Source organism: Pithys albifrons, chromosome 7 (genome assembly GCF_047495875.1).
Source record: "Pithys albifrons albifrons isolate INPA30051 chromosome 7, PitAlb_v1, whole genome shotgun sequence".
NCBI lineage: Eukaryota > Metazoa > Chordata > Aves > Passeriformes > Thamnophilidae > Pithys > Pithys albifrons.
Window position 1 is genome coordinate 1,105,427 of NC_092464.1, and position 22,430 is coordinate 1,127,856.

General features: G+C 56.6%; 1 protein-coding gene across 8 annotated transcripts in view; it reads right to left on the reverse strand.

Annotated features, from left to right (window-relative positions):
- The window catches only part of MAP4 (microtubule associated protein 4), a 179,841-nt gene that overhangs the window by 96,318 nt on the left and 61,093 nt on the right, over positions 1–22,430 (reverse strand). For all 8 annotated transcript variants that reach the window (XM_071560317.1, XM_071560316.1, XM_071560321.1 and 5 more), the window contains 2 exons: positions 19,361–19,617; positions 7,977–8,042 (listed from right to left, as the gene is read on the reverse strand). In XM_071560317.1, coding sequence (XP_071416418.1) covers positions 7,977–8,042; positions 19,361–19,601 — 307 coding nt within the window. In that variant the 5' untranslated portion in view covers positions 19,602–19,617. The remainder of the gene's footprint in view (positions 1–7,976; positions 8,043–19,360; positions 19,618–22,430) is intronic.

Genomic DNA, 22,430 nt, shown 5'->3' on the forward strand with positions numbered 1-22,430 from the left:
CCCTGCAGTGACACTGACTGAGCCCTGCAGTGACACTGAGCTCTGCAGTGACACTGAGCCCTGCAGTGACACACTGAGCTCTGCAGTGACAGTGACTGAGCCCTGCAGTGACACTGAGCCCTGCAGTGACAGTGACTGAGCCCTGCAGTGACACACTGAGCCCTGCAGTGACACTGAGCCCTGCAGTGACACACTGAGCTCTGCAGTGACAGTGACTGAGCCCTGCAGTGACACTGACTGAGCCCTGCAGTGACACTGACTGAGCTCTGCAGTGACACTGAGCCCTGCAGTGACACACTGAGCTCTGCAGTGACACTGAGCCCTGCAGTGACACTGACTGAGCTCTGCAGTGACACTGAGCCCTGCAGTGACACTGACTGAGCTCTGCAGTGACAGTGACTGAGCTCTGCAGTGACACTGAGCCCTGCAGTGACACTTACTGAGCCCTGCAGTGACACTGAGCCCTGCAGTGACACTTACTGAGCCCTGCAGTGACACTGACTGAGCTCTGCAGTGACACTGACTGAGCTCTGCAGTGACACACTGAGCCCTGCAGTGACACTGAGCCCTGCAGTGACACTTACTGAGCCCTGCAGTGACACTGACTGAGCTCTGCAGTGACACTGAGCCCTGCAGTGACACACTGAGCCCTGCAGTGACACTGACTGAGCCCTGCAGTGACACTGAGCCCTGCAGTGACACAGAGCCCTGCAGTGACAGTGACTGAGCCCTGCAGTGACACTGAGCCCTGCAGTGACACTGAGCCCTGCAGTGACACTGACTGAGCCCTGCAGTGACACTGAGCCCTGCAGTGACACACTGAGCCCTGCAGTGACACACTGAGCTCTGCAGTGACACTGAGCCCTGCAGTGACACACTGAGCCCTGCAGTGACAGTGACTGAGCCCAGGGCTGATGGAGCTGTCCCTGCAATGCTCAGGGTCCTGCTGGGCCTGGGCAGCCCCATCCAGCCCGTCCCACCCAGCCAGGGGGTCCCAGCCCCCCTGCCCACCTCCCTCCCAGCCCGCAGCTCAGGGGTCACCCACTGCCCCCCAGCCCAGATTTAAAGCATTCCTGCATTTCAATAAAACCTGCAGAGAACCTGAAACCTTCTCTGATTCCGTGTGAAAATGTCTCCCTGTCATTTGGGATTTATTCTCTATTTCTAGGGCACAAAGAGCTAAGGCAAAAGGTGAGGAAGGATGGCTGAGGAACCAGGTAAAGCGATGCCAGCTGGCTCCAAAAGCCACCACTTGTACAGAAAAAGAGCCACAAAAAGGTCTTGAAATTAAAGCCAAGAATGCAACGATCTCCTTTTATGGCCACGGACCCCAAAAATCCCCCAGGAGGAACAACAGTGGGAAGGACTCACAGGTTGGACTCCAACTGCCCAGCCCAGGGAGGAGCCCCCGGGGCCACCAGCTGGGAAAGTGGCACCACAGGGATGGCACAACAAAGGGGTGGCACATGACAAGGGTGGCACTCCACAGGGATGGCACTCCACAGGGATGGCACACCACAGGGATGGCACACCACAAGGGTGTCACACCACAGGGATGGCACACCACAAGGGTGTCACACCACGGGGATGGCACACCATAAGGGTGTCACACCACGGGGATGGCACATCACAGGGATGGCACATCACAGGGATGGCACACCACGGGGATGGCACACCACAGGGATGGCACACCACAGGGATGGCACATCACAGGGATGGCACATCACAAGGGTGGCACACCACAGGGATGGCACATCACAGAGGTGGCACATCACAAGGATGGCACTCCACAAGGATAGCACACCACAGGGATGGCACATCACAAGGGTGGCACTCCAAAGGGATGTCATACCACAAGGGTGGCACTCCAAAGGGATGGCACATCACAGGGATGTTACACCACAAGGGTGGCACACCACAGGGATGGCACACCACGGGGATGGCACTCCGCAAGGATGGCACACCACAAGGGTGTCACACCACAAGGGTGGCACTCCACAAGGATGGCACACCACAAGGGTGGCACTCCACAATGGCGGCACACCACAAGGGTGGCACACCACAAGGGTGGCACTCCACAATGGTGTCACACCACAGGGATGGCACTCCACAAGGGTGTCACAGGTACTGAGGAGGCCCCCAGTGGTGAATAAAGCAATAAACTGGCACCAAATGAGAGCAGGAAAGTCGAGTCCTGCTGCACTCCCCTGAACAGGACAGTGAGGCACAGCTTGGGCACTGCCACCCTGGGCAGGAGCTCCAACAGTGAGAGAAACAGTAACTGCAACAAACCCAGGCTGGGTGGTCTCTGTGGGAGGGGCATCCTCAGGGCAAACCCTCTGGGGGCATTGGCAGGAGCATTAATAGCAGTACCCACTCAAGGGGAGATGCCCTACCCATAAATCGTGAGCAGAGCAGTATCACGACACAGTGAGGGCTACTAGCAGGGTACAAGGGGAGCCAGGGGTAAGTTACTCTCTTCATAACAAGAAAATACCATTTTTAGGGAAGTGAGGGGTTTGTTACGCCTGTTTGGGGCAGTTTGGAGACTCAGGTCCTGTCTCAGACTGGGTTTGGGTTGGTAAATCCTCCCTGTTGGGTGTTGCAGGCAAAGGACCCTTCCCAACACAACCATCCTCCCCCAGGGCACTCCCTGAGCCCCACAGAGCCAGGCTGGGTCTGGCCCGGGCACACACTGGGCTGTCTCTCTGAATGATCTCCCCTCTCACATTTGGCTGGTCCCTGTTTGGAGGGCTCTGCCCAGGCACACTCTGTGCCATCTCTGAATGATCTCCCCTCTCACATTTGGCTGGTCCCTGTTTGGAGGGCTCTGCCTGGGCACACACTGTGCCATCTCTGAATGATCTCCCCTCTCACACTGTTTGGTCCCTGTTTGGAGGGCTCTGCCCAGGCACACTCTGTGCCATCTCTGAATGATCTCCCCTCTCACACTGGCTGGTCCCTGTTTGGAGGGCTCTGCCTGGGCACACTCTGTGCCATCTCTGAATGATCTCCCCTCTCACACTGGCTGGTCTGGCTGTGTTTGGAGGGCTCTGCCTGGGCACACACTGTGCCATCTCTGAATGATCTCCCCTCTCACACTGGCTGGTCCCTGTTTGGAGGGCTCTGCCCAGGCACACACTGTGCCATCTCTGAATGATCTCCCCTCTCACACTGGCTGGTCTGGCTGTGTTTGGAGGGCTCTGCCCAGGCACACACTGTGCCATCTCTGAATGATCTCCCCTCTCACATTTGGCTGGTCTGGCTGTGTTTGGAGGGCTCTGCCCAGGCACACTCTGTGCCATCTCTGAATGATCTCCCCTCTCACACTGGCTGGTCCCTGTTTGGAGGGCTCTGCCCAGGCACACACTGTGCCATCTCTGAATGATCTCCCCTCTCACACTGGCTGGTCTGGCTGTGTTTGGAGGGCTCTGCCCCACTGTGGGCACAGCAGGACTCACTGATGTGCTGGGCTCGTGCAGCTCTGGGTTAGGGTAAAACAGGCCCTTCCTTCTGGGGCTGATGGCAATTCCCAGCATTATTTCATTCCTTCTTTTCCTCTCAGGTTACTCCTCATGGCAGGTGACATTCCATGAAAGGCTGTCACTCCCCAAAGGAAGCCTGAGGTGAGAAGTTAAAGCAAAGCAATTCCCTTTCTTCCTTCCAAGGCCTTTGGGAAGGAGTGGGACAGCAAAGCAGCTCCCTAAGGCAGGAGTTTGGGACTGGCTGCTTTCCTCTACACTCCCAGCTGATGGGAAGTGACTGAACCCCCCAGTCTGCCCCTCAGGAACCTGAGATGTCCCACCTGTCCCTCAGGAAATGAAGGTTCCCTGAGCTGTTTCTCAAGCCTAAGAAGTGCTGTGATCTGGGAACAACATTACAGGGAAAACCCAACATGGGAGGGTTCCAAAGCAGCAGGGACAGAGGCAGGTGCTCTGCAGGGCTGGGGGAGTGTGGGGAGCAGGGAAGGAGGAGCTGCAGCGTGGGGGACCCACCTGCTGGGGGGCACAGCTCGAGATCCCCCACCCTCTGGGGTGGAGCAGCCGTGGGGACACAGAGAAATGGGGAACAGTGAGGATGGAGCCGTGGCTGTGACCCAACCCAGAGTGGTGCAGTTCAGAACAGCAGGCACGTCTGGCTGTGCTTACACAAGGAGAGGAAGGTTTCAACAAGCACTGCAGAGCACAGGGAGGAGGAGGAGGAGGAGGATGGAGCGACGCCAGCACGGCCACCCTGTGGCTTCTTCCAAGGAGGCAAAGCAAGAGCTCTGTAAAATGCTGAAGAGTTTAGAAGTGTAATGGCAGGTAGAAAAGGACACTGGTCTTGTGTCAGTGGCAGCCCCAGAGTTAGGAGACAGTCTAGGCTTCTAGGAGGAGAAAATAGAAGAGAGGAGAAGAGGAAGGAGAGGGAAAGGGGATGGGGAGAGGGGCAAGAGAGCGCAAGTCGTTAGTAAACATCAACATCCAGTAGCACACACTGCTCAACAAACAACACCTCCCTTAGTGCAGAGATTTGCCCAAAGCCCCTTCACAGACAGCAATTCTGCTTTCAGGAGTGCCCACTGGAGCCCCTCGGGCAGCACTGGGGACACACAGGGGTGACAGAGCTCAGGGTGCTGCTCCACAGCACGGTCTGCACTGAAATAAAGCACCCTGAGCCCCAGTCCTGGAGCAGATTCCAGGCAGACTGGCTGGAGGGGAGCCCAGCCAAGGGAAGCAGGGACACAGCCAGGACACTTCCCTCGGGTGCCTCCCACCTGCCAGCAAGGGGATGAGCAGCATCCTGGGGAGGAGGCCCCAGATTAGGCTGAGATCATCCTTGATGGGTTTCTTGCCAGCAATTTGGTTGGGTTTTATTTTTAAACACAGAATTCTTTTGAACTCTGGGCAAATATCCTGCAATAAGGAGTTGCAAATCAAAAATTACACACGTATTTTTTGGTTAAAAGCTGCTGTTGGAGCTTCACTAAGCCCTGCCTGATCCCAGCACGGTGGAGGAGGGCAGTGAGGTCCCTCCCTCAGCACCTCATCCCACCAGGATTATAATCCATCCCTGATTCCCTGAGCTCCGAGCTCGGCTCCCCTCCGAGTGCTGCTCCAGCCACTCCATTTACCCTTATAAGGAAGAACTGGATTAACAGCCAGGCTGTCACTGCAAGTGCTGAGCACCCAAAGGCACATGGAGCTCTGCAATTCCCAAAAACCACCCCCAGGCCAGGCACCAATGGGCACAGAAAGCTCAGCAGTGCCAAGCACTGAACCCCCGCCAGGCACCAATGGGCACAGAAAGCTCAGCAGTGCCAAGCACTGAACCCCCGCCAGGCACCAATGGGCACAGAAAGCTCAGCAGTGCCAAGCACTGAACCCTCACCAGGCACCAATGGGCACAGAAAGCTCAGCAGTGCCAAGCACTGAACCCTCGCCAGGCACCAATGGGCACAGAAAGCTCAGCAGTGCCAAGCACTGAACCCTCACCAGGCACCAATGGGCACAGAAAGCTCAGCAGTGCCAAGCACTGAACCCTCTGGAGCCACTGCCAGGGCCTCCTCTCCCAAAATCCTGCCCTGGGCACATCCCTGCAGGGATGGAATGAACAGCCCTGTCAGAGCCAAAGGGCCTCAGCACTTCCAGAGCTCCAGGAGGGCTGGGCTCCTGCCAGGTGCCACTCTGAGGGCATTCTGGAGCAGGGCATGGCTGTGGGGCAGCACCAGCCCCCAGGACTCCAGTCCTCCCCAGTGCCAAGCTCTGCACGCACTCACAGCCTGTAGGTAATGGCACAATATCCATCACCCCTTGGTTTATTTGATTAGTGAAAAGCTTCCTGTGCTGCAGCCAGGAGAGAGCCACATCTGTGCCATCCAACAGCCTCCCTGCACCCTCCCCTTGGAGCTGCTCCACAATCCAACCCAAACCCAGCTCTGCCTCCACAGCTCTCTCTGCACCTTCACTGCTGGTGCTGGAACAAAAAGCTGCTCTGCTTGAGCACCACCTTCCTCAGGCCCCCCAGCTCTGCAAACCCTGAGGAGGAGCTCAGCATGTGTCCCTCTCTCTGTGGATGATTCAGGGATGCTCCAGAGTTCCAGCAGGAAGGGGAAGGAGCTGAGAGGGAGCTGTGCCAGTCAATCCTCTCCACCCTGCCAAGCCTCATTAACGTGATGCCCACGACTCTGACGAGCTGCTCCCACCACTTTGATGTCACTGTCAGACTGACTCTAACCAGGGGGAAAAGATCCAACTCTGCCCCACAAAGAGGGAGAGTATTAATAAATTAAAAAGCCTCAGACACATTAAAGTGTCTTTGATCAAAGTTGTCACCATTGAGTGTGTGAGGAGTTAAACCCCCACAAAGCACGAGGGAAGCAAATGAAGGATTTTTTAAACACAAGTCAGAAGTTCAATAAAAGAATCCTGATCACAGAATCATGGAATGGATTGGGTTGGAAAAGACCTCCCAGATCAGCAAGTCCAACCCTTGGTCCAACCCCACTGTGATCACCCTGACTTGATCCAACCATGACTTGATCCAACCCCACTGTGATCACCACGACTTGATCCAACCATGACTTGATCCAACCCCACTGTGATCACCAGCCCAGGGCACAGAGTGCCCTGGGCTGGTGATCACAGTAGGGCTGGATCAAGATGTGGTGGATTCTCACTCAGTGCCACATCCATAGAATGGATTGGGTTGGAAAAGCCCTCTGAGATCCTCAAGTCCAACCCTTGGTCCAGCTCCAGTCCCTTTACCAGATCACGTCATTGAATTTGTCAGACCTGAAGTATCAGAAATTTGATTTTATTTCTATCTCCTTTTAGTTCTAAGTTATTAAAAAAAAAGGGAGGAAATATCCTCAGGAAGGTTGAGAAGTGTTCCTGATCTCAGTTTAAAGGATAAAAGATGCACAACTTCCTTTTGACTGAATTTACAAGGTCAAATTAAGCACAAAGATCAATTTTCATGTTCTCACCCTTGGAAAGGACACAAAACTGGCTCACACTCTAAATCAAACTCTGAAGAGAATTACAGCAAAGAGGTGTTTTAATTCCTGTCTCCCAAACATTCATCACTATTTCCTGCTGATTTCTGTCCCTTGGGGCCACACCTCTGGCTCAGGAGGGATAAAATGCTGGGAGCACCCAAACAATCTCAAACTAAAGAGAAGATCATGACAAAGGAGACCAAAGAAACAGTTCTGATCAATGCCAGGGGAACAACTGACTTTGGGATGTTTTATCCCCAAGAAAAGAGGTGCCACAGTCAGAGTCCTCAGCACAGGAACACCAGAGGGACTGGAATTTTGCAATTCCCAGTAAAGAAGACTCAGAGGGAAGCAGAGTCTGTTTGTCAGCAGCTGGAAGGAGGGGACACCACCCTCAGCACACCAGGCTGAATGCAAAGAGCATCATTGTCCAGGTTCCTCACAACTCTGAAATATTGGGCAAAGTCACGTGTCCTTGTGGCAAAGCCATCCCAAGGCCACAGAGAAAGGCCCAGAAGGGCTTGGTGGCCCCTGGGACAAGCCAAAGGAGGGTGGGAGAGGTTTAGGGAGGGAGCCTGGGGTGGGGCAGGAGCTGCCCAACCCAGCAGGGTCATGGCAGGGAACACAAACTGCACCACGGGAGCTGCAGGTGGACAAAACCCACTGGTGGTGCCCCAGGGACAGGAGAAGTCCCAGGGCAGGGCAGAGCTCAGCTCTGAGGTTATGGACTCACTGGAAAACCATTTTTGTCAGAGCCCTGATTGTTGCCTTCCAGAACTGACCATGGATGAAAACACAACCCCTTCAGGCCAAGGCTTTGTGCAAAGGAGCCGCTTCAAACTCTAACGAAAACAAAGCTCTATTTTGTCATAAATCCTCTGAGAAGATCATGAAAACCAGGAAGGAAAGACCCAAAGAGAGATGCATTTGGCCCCAGTGAAGCTTTCCTGCTGCAGTAACAACCACAGAGGTGTGTCCCTGGGACACAAACACGTACCTGTGTGATGATCTGCCAGCCCATGGTCGCCGTTTTCCACCACGGTGGGGCCAGAGGCCGAGGAATCTGCAGGGAATCAGAGGAGGGGGTTACTCTTAACCCAGAACCTGAAACATCCTGAGGACAGCACTGCAGTGTTATCCCAGAATCCCAGAATGGTTTGGGTTGGAGGGACCTTAAAGCCCATCCAATGCCACCCCTGCCATGGGCAGGGACACCTCCCACTGTCCCAGGGTGCTCCAGCCTGGCCTTGGACACTCCCAGGGCTGGGGCAGCCACAGCTGCTCTGGGAAATCCATCCCAGTCCCTGCTCACCCTCCCAGCCAGGAATCCCTTCCCAATATCCCATCTCAATTTATTCTCTTTCAGCTTAAAGCCACTCCCCTTGTCCTGTCCCTCCATCCCTTGTCCCAGGTCACTCTTCTTATCACACCTGAGGTTTGCTTTGTTTCCACACAGAAATTGTCCCTCTGTACCCAGCACTGCTGAGGGCCCACCCTGAATGCTGGGTTTGGTTTTGGGACCCTCAGGACAGACCTGGAGGGGCTGGAGGTGCCCAGGACAGGGACTGGAGCTGGGAAGGGGCTGGAGCAGCAGGAGGGGCTGGGGGGGCTGGGGGTGCTCAGCTGGAGAAAAGGAGGCTCAGGGGGGACCTTCTGGCTCTGCAATCCCTGCCAGGAGGGGGGAGCTGGGACAGGGGGTCAGGAACAGGGATAGGGAACAGGGACAGGGAACAGGGACAGGAGCAGAGGGAACAGGGACAGGGAACAGGGACAGGGAACAGGGACAGGAGCAGGGAACAGGGACAGGCACAGGGACAGGGGCAGAGGGAACAGGGACAGGGAACAGGGACAGGAGAGAAGGAACAGGGACAGGGAACAGGGAACAGGGACAGGGGCAGAGGGAACAGGGACAGGGAACAGGGACAGGGGCAGAGGGAACAGGGACAGGGAACAGGGACAGGAGAGAAAGAACAGGGACAGGAAACAGGGCACAGGGACAGGGCACAGGGACAGGGCACAGGAACAGGAGCAGAGGGCACAGCCTAAGGCTGGGCCAGGGCAGGGGGCACAGCAGCAGGAATTTCTGCCTGGAAAGATAATTTCAACCAGCACCAGGATTTACACAGTGAACTGGGATAATGTGGCAGTGTTGGACAAGAGGGAAGGGTTTGAAGCTCAAGAAGAGTTGATTTAGATTAGAGAAAAGAAAGAAGATTTTTACAGTGAGGGTGGGCAGGCCCTGGCACAGGTTGGGCAGAGCAGCTGTGGCTGCCCCAGCCCTGGGAGTGTCCCAGGCCAGGTTGGAACAACCTGGGACAGTGGGAGGTGTCCCTGCCATGGCAGGGGGGAATGGGATGAGCTCTCAGGTCCCCTCCAGCCCAACCCACCCAGCACTCTCTGCCTTTCTGACCCCAAGTTGCCGCAGCCGAGCGTGACGAGCAGCACAAGCCCCGACCCAGCTCAGCTCCCCAGGCCTCAGCTCTGCTGATGGGGAAGGAACACTCAGGCAAAGCTTTAAAGAGCCCTGTAAATAAATCATAAACTCTGCTCCCTCAGAGACACAGTCACCTGGAGCTGCTGCTGGCCCTTCCCTCAGCTTGTTTTATAACACACCACAGCACCCTGTCCTGCACACACAGCACTGGGGGCTCAGCGAAGCACAGCAAGAGTCTCCCCAGCTCCACCCGTGGCTCACTGGGGTGTTTGAGGAAAATCCAACATGAACTTGCCAGTTTACAGAAAAACAAACACCTACATCCTCCTGAAGGAGCTGAAAATACTCCAGGGATCCCTGGCCCTGTTTCTCAGCAGTTCCACACACCAACTCCTCCTGCTGCCAGGCTTTCCAAGGGCTGCTGTTCACTGGGACAGTGGCGTGCCCTCAGCCAGGGACTGGGAGAAGCACTGGCCTTAACTGGGAGAAGCACTGGCCTAACTGGGAGAAGCACTGGCCTAACTGGGAGAAGCACTGGCCTTAACTGTAAGAAGCACTGGCCTCAACCAGGAACTGGGAGAAGTACTGGCCTTAACCAGTAACCAGGAAAAGTACTGGCCTCAACCAGGGACTGGGAGAAGCACTGGCCGTAAGTGGGAGAAGCACTGGCCTAACTGGGAGAAGCACTGGCCTAACTGGGAGAAGCACTGGCAGTCTCTGAATTTCCCTGAGCAGTTCAGGCAAAGAGAAATGGGTGTCACAGAGGGGTTTGTACAACACTGTGTCACAGCTGCCCACAGGGACACAGGGAGGAACAGGGCCTGGCCATGAGATCCCTGAGGGATTCCCAGAGGAATGCACAGATGCTGCTGGACCTTCTGGGCAACAGGGAGGGAGCTCAGCCCAGGGGCAAGAACTGCAAGTGCTTCTGAGTCCTGCAGAACCCCAGAACTCCTGACCTGACCCAGAAGGATCATCAAAGTGCAACTCCCAGCCCTGCATCAGGAGGAATTTCTGCCTGGAAAGGGTGGGCAGGCCTTGGCAGGGGCTGCCCAGGGAGGGTTGGAGTGCCCAGCCCTGGAGGAGCCCAAGGCAGGACTGGCTGTGGCACTGAGTGCTCTGGGCTGGGGGACAAGGTGGGCATCGGGCACAGGGTGGGCTCCAGGGGCTGAGGGACAAGGTGGGCATCGGGCACAGGGTGGGCCCCATGGGCTGGCAGGGCTGTGCCAAGGTGGGCATCGGGCACAGGGTGGGCTCCAGGGGCTGGCAGGGCTTTGCCAAGGTGGGCACCGGGCACAGGGTGGGCTCCAGGGGCTGGGAGGGCTTTTCCAAGGTGGGCATTGGGCACCGAGTGGGCTCCATGGCCTGGGAGGGCTTTCCCAAGGTGGGCATCGGGCACAGGGTGGGCTCCATGGGCTGGGGGACAAGGTGGGCATCAGGCACAGGGTGGGCTCCAGGGGCTGGGAGGGCTTTTCCAAGGTGGGCATCGGGCACAGGGTGGGCTCCAGGGGCTGGGAGGGCTGTGCCAAGGTGGGTATTGGGCACAGGGTGGGCTCCATGGGCTGGGGGACAAGGTGGGCATCAGGCACAGGGTGGGCTCCATGGGCTGGCAGGGCTGTGCCAAGGTGGGCATCGGGCACAGGGTGGGCTCCAGGGGCTGGGAGGGCTTTTTCAAGGTGGGCATCGGGCACAGGGTGGGCTCCAGGGGCTGGCAGGGCTGTGCCAAGGTGGGCATTGGGCACAGGGTGGGCTCCAGGGGCTGGCAGGGCTGTGCCAAGGTGGGCATTGGGCACAGGGTGGGCTCCAGGGGCTGGCAGGGCTGTGCCAGCCTCAGGGATTCCGGGATTCTGATGCCACCACCTTTACTGGTGCATCAAACCACGACTAAAGTTGCCCACAGACCCGGCTGACACCCCAGGTGTGCTCTGGGAGTGCTGCACAAGTCCCACAGAGCAGGAGGAGCAGGACAAGGCTCTGCAGACCCAGCCCTTGAGCAGGAGAAGCTACAGGAGATCTTTGGCTCCAAAGCTGCCTCTCGAACACAGAAGGACCACAAAAGCCTTATCTTTCCTTGGAAAGGACGAAGAGCAGGTGAAATGGTTTCCTTCACAGCCCCAGCTCTTTTGCAAGCCAAGCTTCCAGAAAAATCAGGTCAACCCAACCCAAGTGGAGGCAGCAGGAGCTGTTGTTATTTTTATGTCTCTGAAGGTCAGAGCCTTTGGAGCAAATCAATGTGATTGGAGTTGCTGCAGCACAAGCACAGAGCGCCCAGAGCCCTCCCAGGGCAGCCTCTGCTCCCCTCATATTCTAAATTGCATAAACCCAAAAACATGTCAAGATGTTGTAACAACCTAATCCCCATCAGAATCACAAGATAGTATTTGCATCTGGCCCGTGGATCAAAGGATTGGTTTATATAAACAAATTTAAGGCAGCGCTCACTAAACCCATAATCTCAGGCAAATGGCAGTGCCAACATAACCCCCTGATCTCCAGCACTGACTGGGCACAGCCCACACTGCCACTCTGGGCACGTTCCCACCCTGGGGTGGGACCCCTGAGGGCACACAGAGCTCTGGGCAGCCCAGCTGGGGGTGGTGCTGCAGGAGAGTTGTTCTGCAGGTTTTATTGTCCCATCACAGGTTGGTGATTTCACTGAACATTGACAGAGAACTTGGACAAAAAACATGAGTGGGAATAAAACTGCTGATAAACTGAGTCAAAACCAGCTGGTGATTCCTAAACCAGGAGCTTCATCTATTTCAATTCATATGTTTGTTGTGTCTCAGAATCCCCTGCAGAGCTGCCCCAGCCCTGGGAACAACAGCCCAAGGACATGGAGCTGCTGGAGAGCCCAGAGGAGGCCCCGGAGATGCCCCAGGGCTGGAGCCCCTCTGGGCTGGAGCCAGGCTGGGAGAGCTGGGGGGGTCACCTGGAGAAGAGAAGGCTCCAGGGACACCTGAGAGCCCCTGGCAGGGCCTGAAGGGGCTCCAGGAGAGCTGGAGAGGGACTGGGGACAAGGGAGGGAGGGACAGGACACAGGGAATGGCTTCCCACTGCCAGAGGGCAGGGACAGGTGGGATATTGGGAAGGGATTCCTGGCTGGGAGGGTGGGCAGGGACTGGGATGGATTTCCCAGAGCAGCTGTGGCTGCCCCAGCCCTGGGAGTGTCCAAGGCCAGGCTGGAGCACCCTGGGACAGTGGGAGGTGTCCCTGCCCGTGGCAGGGGTGGGAATGGATGGCTTTGAGTCCCTCCCACCCAAACCATCCAGGGATTATATGAATTAACAGCTTTGGGGCAGCAATGGAGCTGGACAGACTTTGAAGACAAAAATGCAAATCTCATCATTTGCTGATTTTCCTTTGATCCCTCTGGAACTCTGGGGCATGGGGAACATTCCCCACCTCCACCTTCACACATGACAGGGTGTCTGAAGCTCCTTCTGCAAAATCAAACCCTGCTGTAGGAAAGGCACTTATTCCTCTTGTGGGAAGGGCAGGAAAAGGGAAAGGAGATGTGGTTTGGCCCTGGCTTTGAGGCTCTGGGGAGAGCTGTTCCCATGGCAGGGAGGGTGGGCAGGGCTGCCCAGCTGGAGCGGCCACAGCACCACCAGAGCCACCTCGTGGTGACAGATCTGCTCCCAAGGGCCCAGGGACAGTGCCCAGCTCTGCTCCCAAGGGCCCAGGGACAGTGCCCAGCTCTGCTCCCAAGGGCCCAGGGACAGTGCCCAGCTCTGCTCCCAAGGGCCCAGGGACAGTGCCCAGGAACAGTGCCCAGCTCTGCTCCCAAGGGCCCAGGGACAGTGCCCAGCTCTGCTGCACTGAACAACTTCACCCCTTGCAGCCCAGCAGGGACTAAGCCCAGCAGGGAAGGGACCACCAGGAGCTGCTCAGTCCCTGTCCCAGCCCCAGCAGGGAGCAGAACTGGGGGGGAAATAAACCTTGTGGGACCAGAAGAGTTTAATAATTGAAAGAAAACAAATATAATAATAATGAAAAGGAGAGAGAGGAATTGTTTAGCCTGAAGAGAAGGAGACTCAGGGAGGACGTGGAGCTCTTCCCAGCCACTTGACAGGAGACTGGAGCCAGTGGGAGTCAGGCTTTGCTCCAGGGAACAGGGACAGGGGGAGAGGGAACAGCCTCAGGATGGGCCAGGGGAGTTTTAGATGAGAAATCAGGAAAAATTCCTTCCCTGAAAGGGCAATCAGGTGTTGGAAGAGGTTGCCCAGGGCAGGGGTGGATCCCCATCCCTGCAGGGATTTAAAAGCCCTGTGGATGTGGCACTTGGGGACATGGTCAGAGGTGGCCTTGGCAGTGCTGGGATATGGGTGGACTCGATGGTCCAAGAGGACTTTTCCAACCTTACCAGTTCCCTGATTCTAACAGAAAACCCAAGACCAAGCAGTGGTGCCCAAACCACCACCCATTGCCTGATGCCAATGGCCCCCAGTGCCACAGCCCCTCCCCAGTGCCACAGTTGCCCCCCAGTGTCACAGCTGCCCCCAGTGCCACAGTCCCTCCCCAGTGCCACAGTCCCTCCCAGTGCCACAGTCCCTCCCAGTGCCACAGCTGTCCCCAGTGCCACAGTCCCTCCCAGTGCCACAGTCCCTCCCCAGTGCCACAGTCCCTCCCAGTGCCACAGCTGCCCCCAGTGTCACAGCTGCCCCCAGTGCCACAGTCCCTCCCCAGTGCCACAGTCCCTCCCAGTGCCACAGCTGTCCCCAGTGCCACAGTCCCTCCCAGTGCCACAGCTGCCCCCAGTGTCACAGCTGCCCCCAGTGCCACAGTCCCTCCCCAGTGCCACAGTCCCTCCCAGTGCCACAGCTGTCCCCAGTGCCACAGTCCCTCCCCAGTGCCACAGTCCCTCCCAGTGCCACAGCTGTCCCCAGTGCCACAGTCCCTCCCCAGTGCCACAGCTGCTCCCAGACAATCCTGGTCCTCACTCCAACTAAACCATTCCACAGGAGCTCTGCCCACTGTTCCCCTTTCCCTGGGAACCTGCTCCACCCAAACATCTCCTCCCTCACACTCCCCCATCCCAACACCTGGCATGGTGACCAAAGTGCTGCTGCAGCCCCCAAGCCCTTTGCTGGGAGCCCCACAGTGCCCTGGAGCCCCTGGAGCCCTGGCATTGCCAAGCAGTGCCAGCTGCAGGTGGGCAGCACACACCCCAGGCCACCCTCAGGGTATATAAGGCCCACAGGGGCACAGGGGGGTTAGCCAGACTTTGCCAAATGGCTTTGCCCATCCAAGTGCAGGGAGAAGTCACCCCTTCCTCCCAAGCTTTGCCTTCCCTGTGTATTCCCTCAGGGAAGTTATTAAAGCTTTCTCCAGGCCAGAGCTGGAGGGGAGTGCCCATCACACCTCCTGCTCCTCTCATCCCCCTGAGCTCCCCCAGCTCCACAGTGGGGCCCAGCTGAGTGTTAAACTCGCCTAAACTTCCTCCTGGGTTCAGGAAAGAAGTGAGAACAAGCCCTGGAGTGGAGCTGGAGCAGCCAGAGCCTGCCAGGGTGGCTGATGAAACCTCTCCTGACTGGGGCAGGACAAGCTGAGCAGCACAGCCTGTGCTGTCAGAGCACATCGGTGCCTTTTAGCATAAATAAATGAACACGAGGAGGCTGCAAAGCCTGATCTGGGCAGGCTGCTCATCTCCCTCTGCAAACAGAGCTGTCTGGGGCCATGGAACCCACGGAATCCTTCCCCAAAAACTTGCTGTCACCTCAGACACTGCACTGCAACACCCCTGTCAGAACCCTGAACATCCCAGGGCTTGGTTCCTCTGGTGCCTCAATAAATGCAGCACAGGCAGCTCCACTGAGGTTTCCTGCAGTCATAAACATTGGACAAAACTCAGGGGAGAAACAGCATCCTCCTCCAAATGAAACTAAAGCCCAAACTACCACAAGAGGTAAGACAGATTAAGGCATTCCAGGGTCAGCCCCCAGCCTGGGCTGTGCAGGGGAGCCTGTTTGAGGCTGCAGAGCCTCAGCCCTTCCCCTCCCAGCACAAGGTGGGGAGGCTGAAAAACTCCCCTCAAGGCAAATTCTGCAGTTCCTTCAGTTTAGGGTCTTGTTTGCATCTTGCCAGAGATTCAGATAATGCCCAAACTGCTCTCCAGCCACCCCAAAAAAGGGCACAACAAATCCCCAAAGCAAGAGGAAGAAATTGTATCCCCCCTTTGCCAAGTGGGAGGGAAACAAGTTCTGCTCCAGCTGCCCCACGAGTGGCTGTGTGGGCAGGGAGAGGGGCTGGGAAAGCCAAGGAGTGCCACAATGCCAGGATCCCTGAGGCTGGCACAGCCCTGCCAGCCCATGGAGCCCACCCTGTGCCCGATGCCCACCTTGGCACAGCCCTGGCAGCCCCTGGAGCCCACCCTGTGCCCGATGCCCACCTTGGGAAAGCCCTCCCAGCCCATGGAGCCCACCCTGTGCCCGATGCCCACCTTGGCAAAGCCCTCCCAGCCCATGGAGCCCACCCTGTGCCCTATGCCCACCTTGGGAAAGCCCTGGCAGCCCCTGGAGCCCACCCTGTGCCCGATGCCCACCTTGGGAAAGCCCTCCCAGCCCATGGAGCCCACCCTGTGCCCGATGCCCACCTTGGCACAGCCCTGCCAGCCCCTGGAGCCCACCCTGTGCCCGATGCCCACCTTGTCCCCCAGCCCAGAGCACTCAGTGCCACGGCCAGTCCTGCCTTGGCACCTCCAGGGCTGGGCACTTCAACCCTCCCTGGGCAGCCCCTGCCAGGGCCTGCCCACCCTTTCCAGGCAGCAATTCCTGCTGCAATTCCCCTCCCGAATTCCTCCCCCAGCATTCCTGCCCCAGCCCTGCACAGGCCCCTCAGCCCCTCCTGGGCAGCTCAGCCACTGACCTGGGGGCTCTGCAGCAGGAGCTGGGCCAGCAAAGCTGCAGGGACAGGGCTGGGAGGGCCCCCTTAAGGAACTGCTGCTTTAAACCAACATTTTAATGATTTCAGCACTGACAGATCCTGGTGCTGAGATGGTTTAGACTCTGCAGCTTGAAGAGCAAAGGATTGCTTTAAAATATCCTTAAATCACATGCAAAGTGTTAATAATTCTTCCTAATTCTCTGTTATTCCCACTTGTGCAATGCTAAAATATGTATTTATGTTATAGAAATTACATATTTATATAACATTATACAAATATATATTTATATAACATGTTATATATTTATATAACATTATACAAATATATTTACATTATATAAATTATATATGTATAACACAATATATATGAAATATAATTAAGGATAATACCCATGTGAAGTGCCCAAAGCTCAAGTTTTATAGTCTCTTTGCTCACTTCCACCTTTCTCAGTCATTTAATGAATTGTGTCAGTGCAGAGAACTCAGAGTTACAGAGCACCTGATCCACTTCTAAACAATGCAAAGAAATGCCTTTAACAGACCAGAATTCCCCACTCTGTGGTCCTGGAGCTTCTCTTTATTCTGAGGAATCACATCCCACTTTTCTCAGCACTGATGAGCAGCAGAATCAATGGAAAAAAGGGAAAACTTTCCTTTGAAAGAAGCCCCCAGGTTGTCAGAGCACAGACTGAGGGTTTCCTCCACACAGCACAGACTGAGGCCACTCAGTAAATAAACCCATTGAGGCCCTGCTGGTCCCAGCTGACAATTCCCACTTGGCTGGGGAGGGAACAGCACCCAGGCCGAGAGAGGAGGAATTTAAACTGTTCATTGGGAAAGAAACCTGATTGTTGATCCCCAAAATCTTATTAATTTCCCTTTTACTCAGCTAAGAAACCTGTTTAAAACTCTTCTCTTCCTAAGGAGTTTCTGATAAAACTCTGAACACTGACAGACGTGCTGGGGGCAGTTTGGGGTGTCCAGGGACAGACACTGAGGGGCTGGAGGTGCCCAGGGCAGGGAGCAGAGCTGGGAAGGGGCTGGAGCAGCAGGAGGGGCTGAGGGAGCTGGGGGGGCTCAGCTGGAGAAAAGGAGGCTCAGGGGGGACCTTCTGGCTCTGCAATCCCTGCCAGGAGGGGGAGCTGGGACAGGGGGTCGGGAACAGGGACAGGGAACAGGGACAGGGAACAGGGACAGGAGCAGAGGGGACAGGGACAGGGAACAGGGACAGGGACAGGGAACAGGGACAGGGAACAGGGACAGGGACAGGGAACAGGGAACAGGGAACAGGGACAGGAGAGAGGGAACAGGGACAGGGAACAGGGACAGGGAACAGGGACAGGGGCAGAGGGGACAGGGACAGGGAACAGGGACAGGAGGAGAGGGGACAGGGAACAGGGACAGGGAACAGGGACAGGAGCAGAGGGGACAGGGACAGGGAACAGGGACAGGGAACAGGGACAGGAGGAGAGGGGACAGGGACAGGGAACAGGGACAGGAGCAGAGGGGACAGGGAACAGGGACAGGGAACAGGGACAGGAGCAGAGGGAATGGCCTCAGGCTGGGCCAGGGGAGTTTTGGGTTGGATATTGGGGAAATTCCTCCTGGGAAGGGCTGTCCAGCCCTGGCACAGCTGCCCAGAGCAGGGGTGGATCCCCATCCCTGGAGGGATTGAAATCCCTGTGGATGTGGCACTTGGGGACATGGTCAGTGGTGGCCTTGGCAGTGTCACGGTTGGACCTGATGGTCTTCGAGGTCTTTTCCAACCTTAATATTCTGTGGTTCTAAATGTCAGCTGGGCTGGGAAATGTTCACAACCAGCAGGGACAGCACCACATTTTACTATAAATGCACATCATCAGCATGTGCAGGCAGCAAGAAATCCACATAAATAAACCCCTGGATCAAAACAAGGGATTCAGCTGTTCAACCTGTGAGTGTGAACCTCCCACACAGATGGTTCCCTTCTGCAACAGCTCAACATCCACCTTGGATTTGCCCTCACCCAGCCTGGTGGCACCTGCACAGCTCCAACATTTGGGGACATGGTGTTTGTGAAGCACAGAATTTGGGCAGTGCTTTCCCTGAGAATCCCCAGGCACAGCCCAACCCCAAAATATTAATATTTTAATAATACTGAAGAATATCTGTAGTAATATTTTCTCCCATCTGTGGCCCAGCACTGAGAGCTTGTTTTAGAGGACTGAAGGGCAGAGAAGCAAGAGGCAGGATCTGATCTCAGCAGTGCAGGCAGAGCAGGGAGGTCCCTCCCAGTGCCCAGGGTGGTGCCCCTGGTGTGTGGGGCACAGGCTCTGCCCTGCTATGGGGCACTTACGTTCCCCCTGGATCCCCCCGTGCCCAGGGTGGTGCCCCTGGTGTGTGGGGGGCACAGGCTCTGCCCTGCTGTGGGGAACTTACGTTCCCCCTGGGTCCCCTCGGTGTGGGCTCTGCCCTTGGGCTCCTGCAGGTCCCCCCCAGTGCCCAGGGTGGTGCCCCTGGTGTGTGGGGCACAGGCTCTGCCCTGCTGTGGGGCACTTACATTCCCCCTGGATCCCCCCGTGCCCAGGGTGGTGCCCCTGGTGTGTGGGGGGCACTTACGTTCCCCCTGGGTGCCCTCGGGGTGGGCTCTGCCCTTGGGCTCCTGCAGGTCCCCCCCAGTGCCCAGGGTGGTGTCCCTGGTGTGTGTGTGGCACTTACATTCCCCCTGGGTCCCCTCCAGTGCCCAGAGTGGTGCCCCTGGTGTGTGGGGGGCACAGGCTCTGCCCTGCTGTGTGGCACTTACATTCCCCCTGGATCCCCCAGTGCCCAGAGTGGTGTCCCTGGTGTGTGTGGGGCACTTACATTCCCCCTGGGTCCCCTCCAGTGCCCAGGGTGGTGCCCCTGGTGTGTGTGTGGCACTTACATTCCCCCTGGGTGCCCTCGGGGTGGGCTCTGCCCTTGGGCTCCTGCAGGTCCCCCCCAGTGCCCAGGGTGGTGCCCCTGGTGTGTGTGTGGCACTTACATTCCCCCTGGGTCCCCTCCAGTGCCCAGGGCGGTGCCCCTGGTGTGTGTGTGGCACTTACGTTCCCCCTGGGTGCCCTCGGGGTGGGCTCTGCCCTTGGGCTCCAGGCTGCCAGGGCCGCCCTCGTCGTCGTTGTCCAGCAGGGGCACATAGTCTGTCTTGTCCACCGTCTCTCCCACCACATCCTCAAACTTCTCCGCCTCCAGCGTGGCGATGAAGTCCCTCTTGACCTCCTCCTCGATGTCGGGGGGTGGCTCTGCCAGGGCATCTGCCAGGCTGAGGTTGTGCTCCAGGTCAGCCATCGCAGCTCTCTGTGACCTGGGGACCCACAGGGGGAGGAAAAGGCACAGCCACTTAATGGGGGCCCTTGGACACTGCTCAGAGGTTGGGGCTCAGCACCACTCTGTGAGACACCTTTGTTTGGTGCTCAGTAACCCCCAGGTGCTTCTGAACCCACACACCAGTGGAGAAACAAACAGCTGGATCCCCCCACTCGGGGGTCAGCCTGGGGATCTTGTGTTGCATGGGCTGTTTTATCAGGACCTTCAATAAGAAATGCCAAGAATACCCCCCAGTACGTGGGCAGAACACCTGGGAGGTGCCCTTGGCTGGTGCCCTGCCCCAGATCCCGAGTTAATCACCCCGTGGGCAGCAGCAAGAAGTGACACAGGGCAGTTCAGGGCTGGGCTGACTCCACCCAGCTCCCCTGTGGGGATCAGCATTGCCAGAATCCCCATGTAGAGACACTGCAGGGAGCCTTCTGATCCCCCTGAGAGGGTCCTGCATGTCCTCAGCAAACCTCCCCAATGCCAACCAACCCCTCCAGCCCTGGGATTTGGGCTGCAAAGTGACATTTCAATGGTGTTTACATGGAGAAATACAGCAAAGAGCACATTGGGACATTATATCCACAGCTATGAATTGGAAATGAAGCAGAAATAATCACCAGTTCTCTCTCCCTCCCTGCTTTGCATCTCTGTATTCAATTTAATCTCTGGCACCCAACAGAAAATGCACCTGAGCTGACTCACCTCAACCCTCCAGGTTGGCACAACACACACCCATCACCACTCGTTCAGTTTTTCACATTTCACCCTTTTGAAGTTATTCTTGGGGAACAACAGCCAGTAAAAGCTGCTGGGAATTCCAGAGAGCTGCCCAAGGAGCAAACCCAGTGAGGAAGGGCCCTCAGAGCAGAGTCAGTGAGAGCTGAGCACAGCACAGGCACCAACAGCTCCTGCTGCAGGAGTTCAGCTGCCCTCCCTTTCCTAGAATCATAGAATGGATTGGGTTGGAAGAGACCTCTGAGATCATCAAATCCAACCCTTGATCCAACCCCACTGTGATCACCAGCCCAGGGCACGGAGTGCCCTGGGCTGGTGATCACAGTAGGGTTGGATCAAGACATGGTGGATTCTCTGTCCCTGGAGGTGGATTCTCTGTCCCTGGAGGTGTTTCAGAGGACACTCAGTGGCACATCCAGTCCCTTCTCCAGCCTCGTTGCTCTTCTCTGGCCCCACTCCAGCCCCTCAATCTCTTTCCTGAGCTGAGGGGCCCAGAAACTCTCTCTGGAATGTCTGAGTCTTCCCCCAGGAGTCCAACGAGCCAAGGCAGCAGTGCCTGGGTGGGAATTAATGGGGAACAAGTACATGGAAGTGAAGTTTAGAGTTCCAGAATAAAAAAGAAAGATCTGAAGGAGCCCAGGGAAGGTGATTCAGCATTTTGGAGTCAATTCTCACTGCACTGAGACAAGAACCACCACATTAGAATCTCAGAATGCCTTGAGTTGGAAGGGACCTTAAAGGTCATCCAGTGCCACCCCTGCCATGGGCAGGGACACAGCTCTGGGTTGGTGGGTTTGGAGTTGTTGTGGAGTCCTTTGTTCTCTCTGTTGCACAAAGATGTGGAATCCTGGAATGGTTTGGATGGAAGGAACCGTAAAACTCATCTTGTCCTACCCCTGCCATGGGCAGGGACACCTCCCACTGTCCCAGGGTGCTCCAGCCTGGCCTGGGACGCTCCCAGGGATGGCTCTGCTGGAATTTGGGGCTCAGCACAAACAAACAGAGAATCCTGGAATGGTTTGGGTTGGGAATGGTTTGGTGCAGGAATGTCCCAACAGGCCCTGAGCCATTAAGAGGTGCCATTTTTTTTCCAATCCCAGAATCCCAGGATGGTTTGGGTGGGAAGGACCTTAAGGATCATCTTGTTCCCACCCCTGCCATGGGCAGGGACACCTCCCACTGTCCCAGGGTGCTCCAGCCTGGCCTGGGACACTCCCAGGGCTGGGGCAGCCACAGCTGCTTTGGGAAATCCATCCCAGTCCCTGCCCACCCTCCCAGCCAGGAATCCCTTCCCAATATCCCACCTATCCCTGCCCTCTGGCAGTGGGAAGCCATTCCCTGTGTCCTGTCCCTCCCTCCCTTGTCCCCAGTCCCTCTCCAGCTCTCCTGGAGCCCCTTCAGGCCCTGCCAGGGGCTCTCAGGTGTCCCTGGAGCCTTCTCCCCTCCAGGTGACCCCCCCAGCCTGGCCCCAGCCCCTCTCTGGGGACTCTGGAGCTGAGGACACAGAACTGGAGCCGTAACAAGGCACAGAACACGCCCAAGGAAACACAAGGGGCACTTGTGTGTGGTTAATGAGGGTGACCCAAGTGGCCCCTGAGCAGCAGCCCAGGGTCACTGACTGCAGGGGACAGCAAACACAGACCCTCTTGTTCCACACACACAAAGGCTCCTACTCCTTGAACTGCAGGACATTCTCAGTCAGCAGCACAGGGCACCAACACCTTCCAGCTCCAGCCTGCCCAGGGCACTGACATTGCTCTGGCCAATGGGATCCCACTGGCAGTGCTGCTCCTGCCATTCCAGGCAAGTGCATTATGGAAACTAATTCAGTTAAAACTCCTCTTTTCTGTTCCCTGAACAATGAAAGGTCACACTGGCAGCCAGATCACACTTCAGGCAGCAACTGCACTTTTTGTTGGTTCAGATAAAGGCCTTGCATCACCCCTTGGAAATCCAGAGGTGAAAGGTCTGGAGCTCTTATCCCTCTGTGTGGGGTCACAGCTGAGGGAATTATGGTTAGCAAAAGAAAGCCATTTCAATATTGAAGTGAAAGAGTCTGATTTTGAA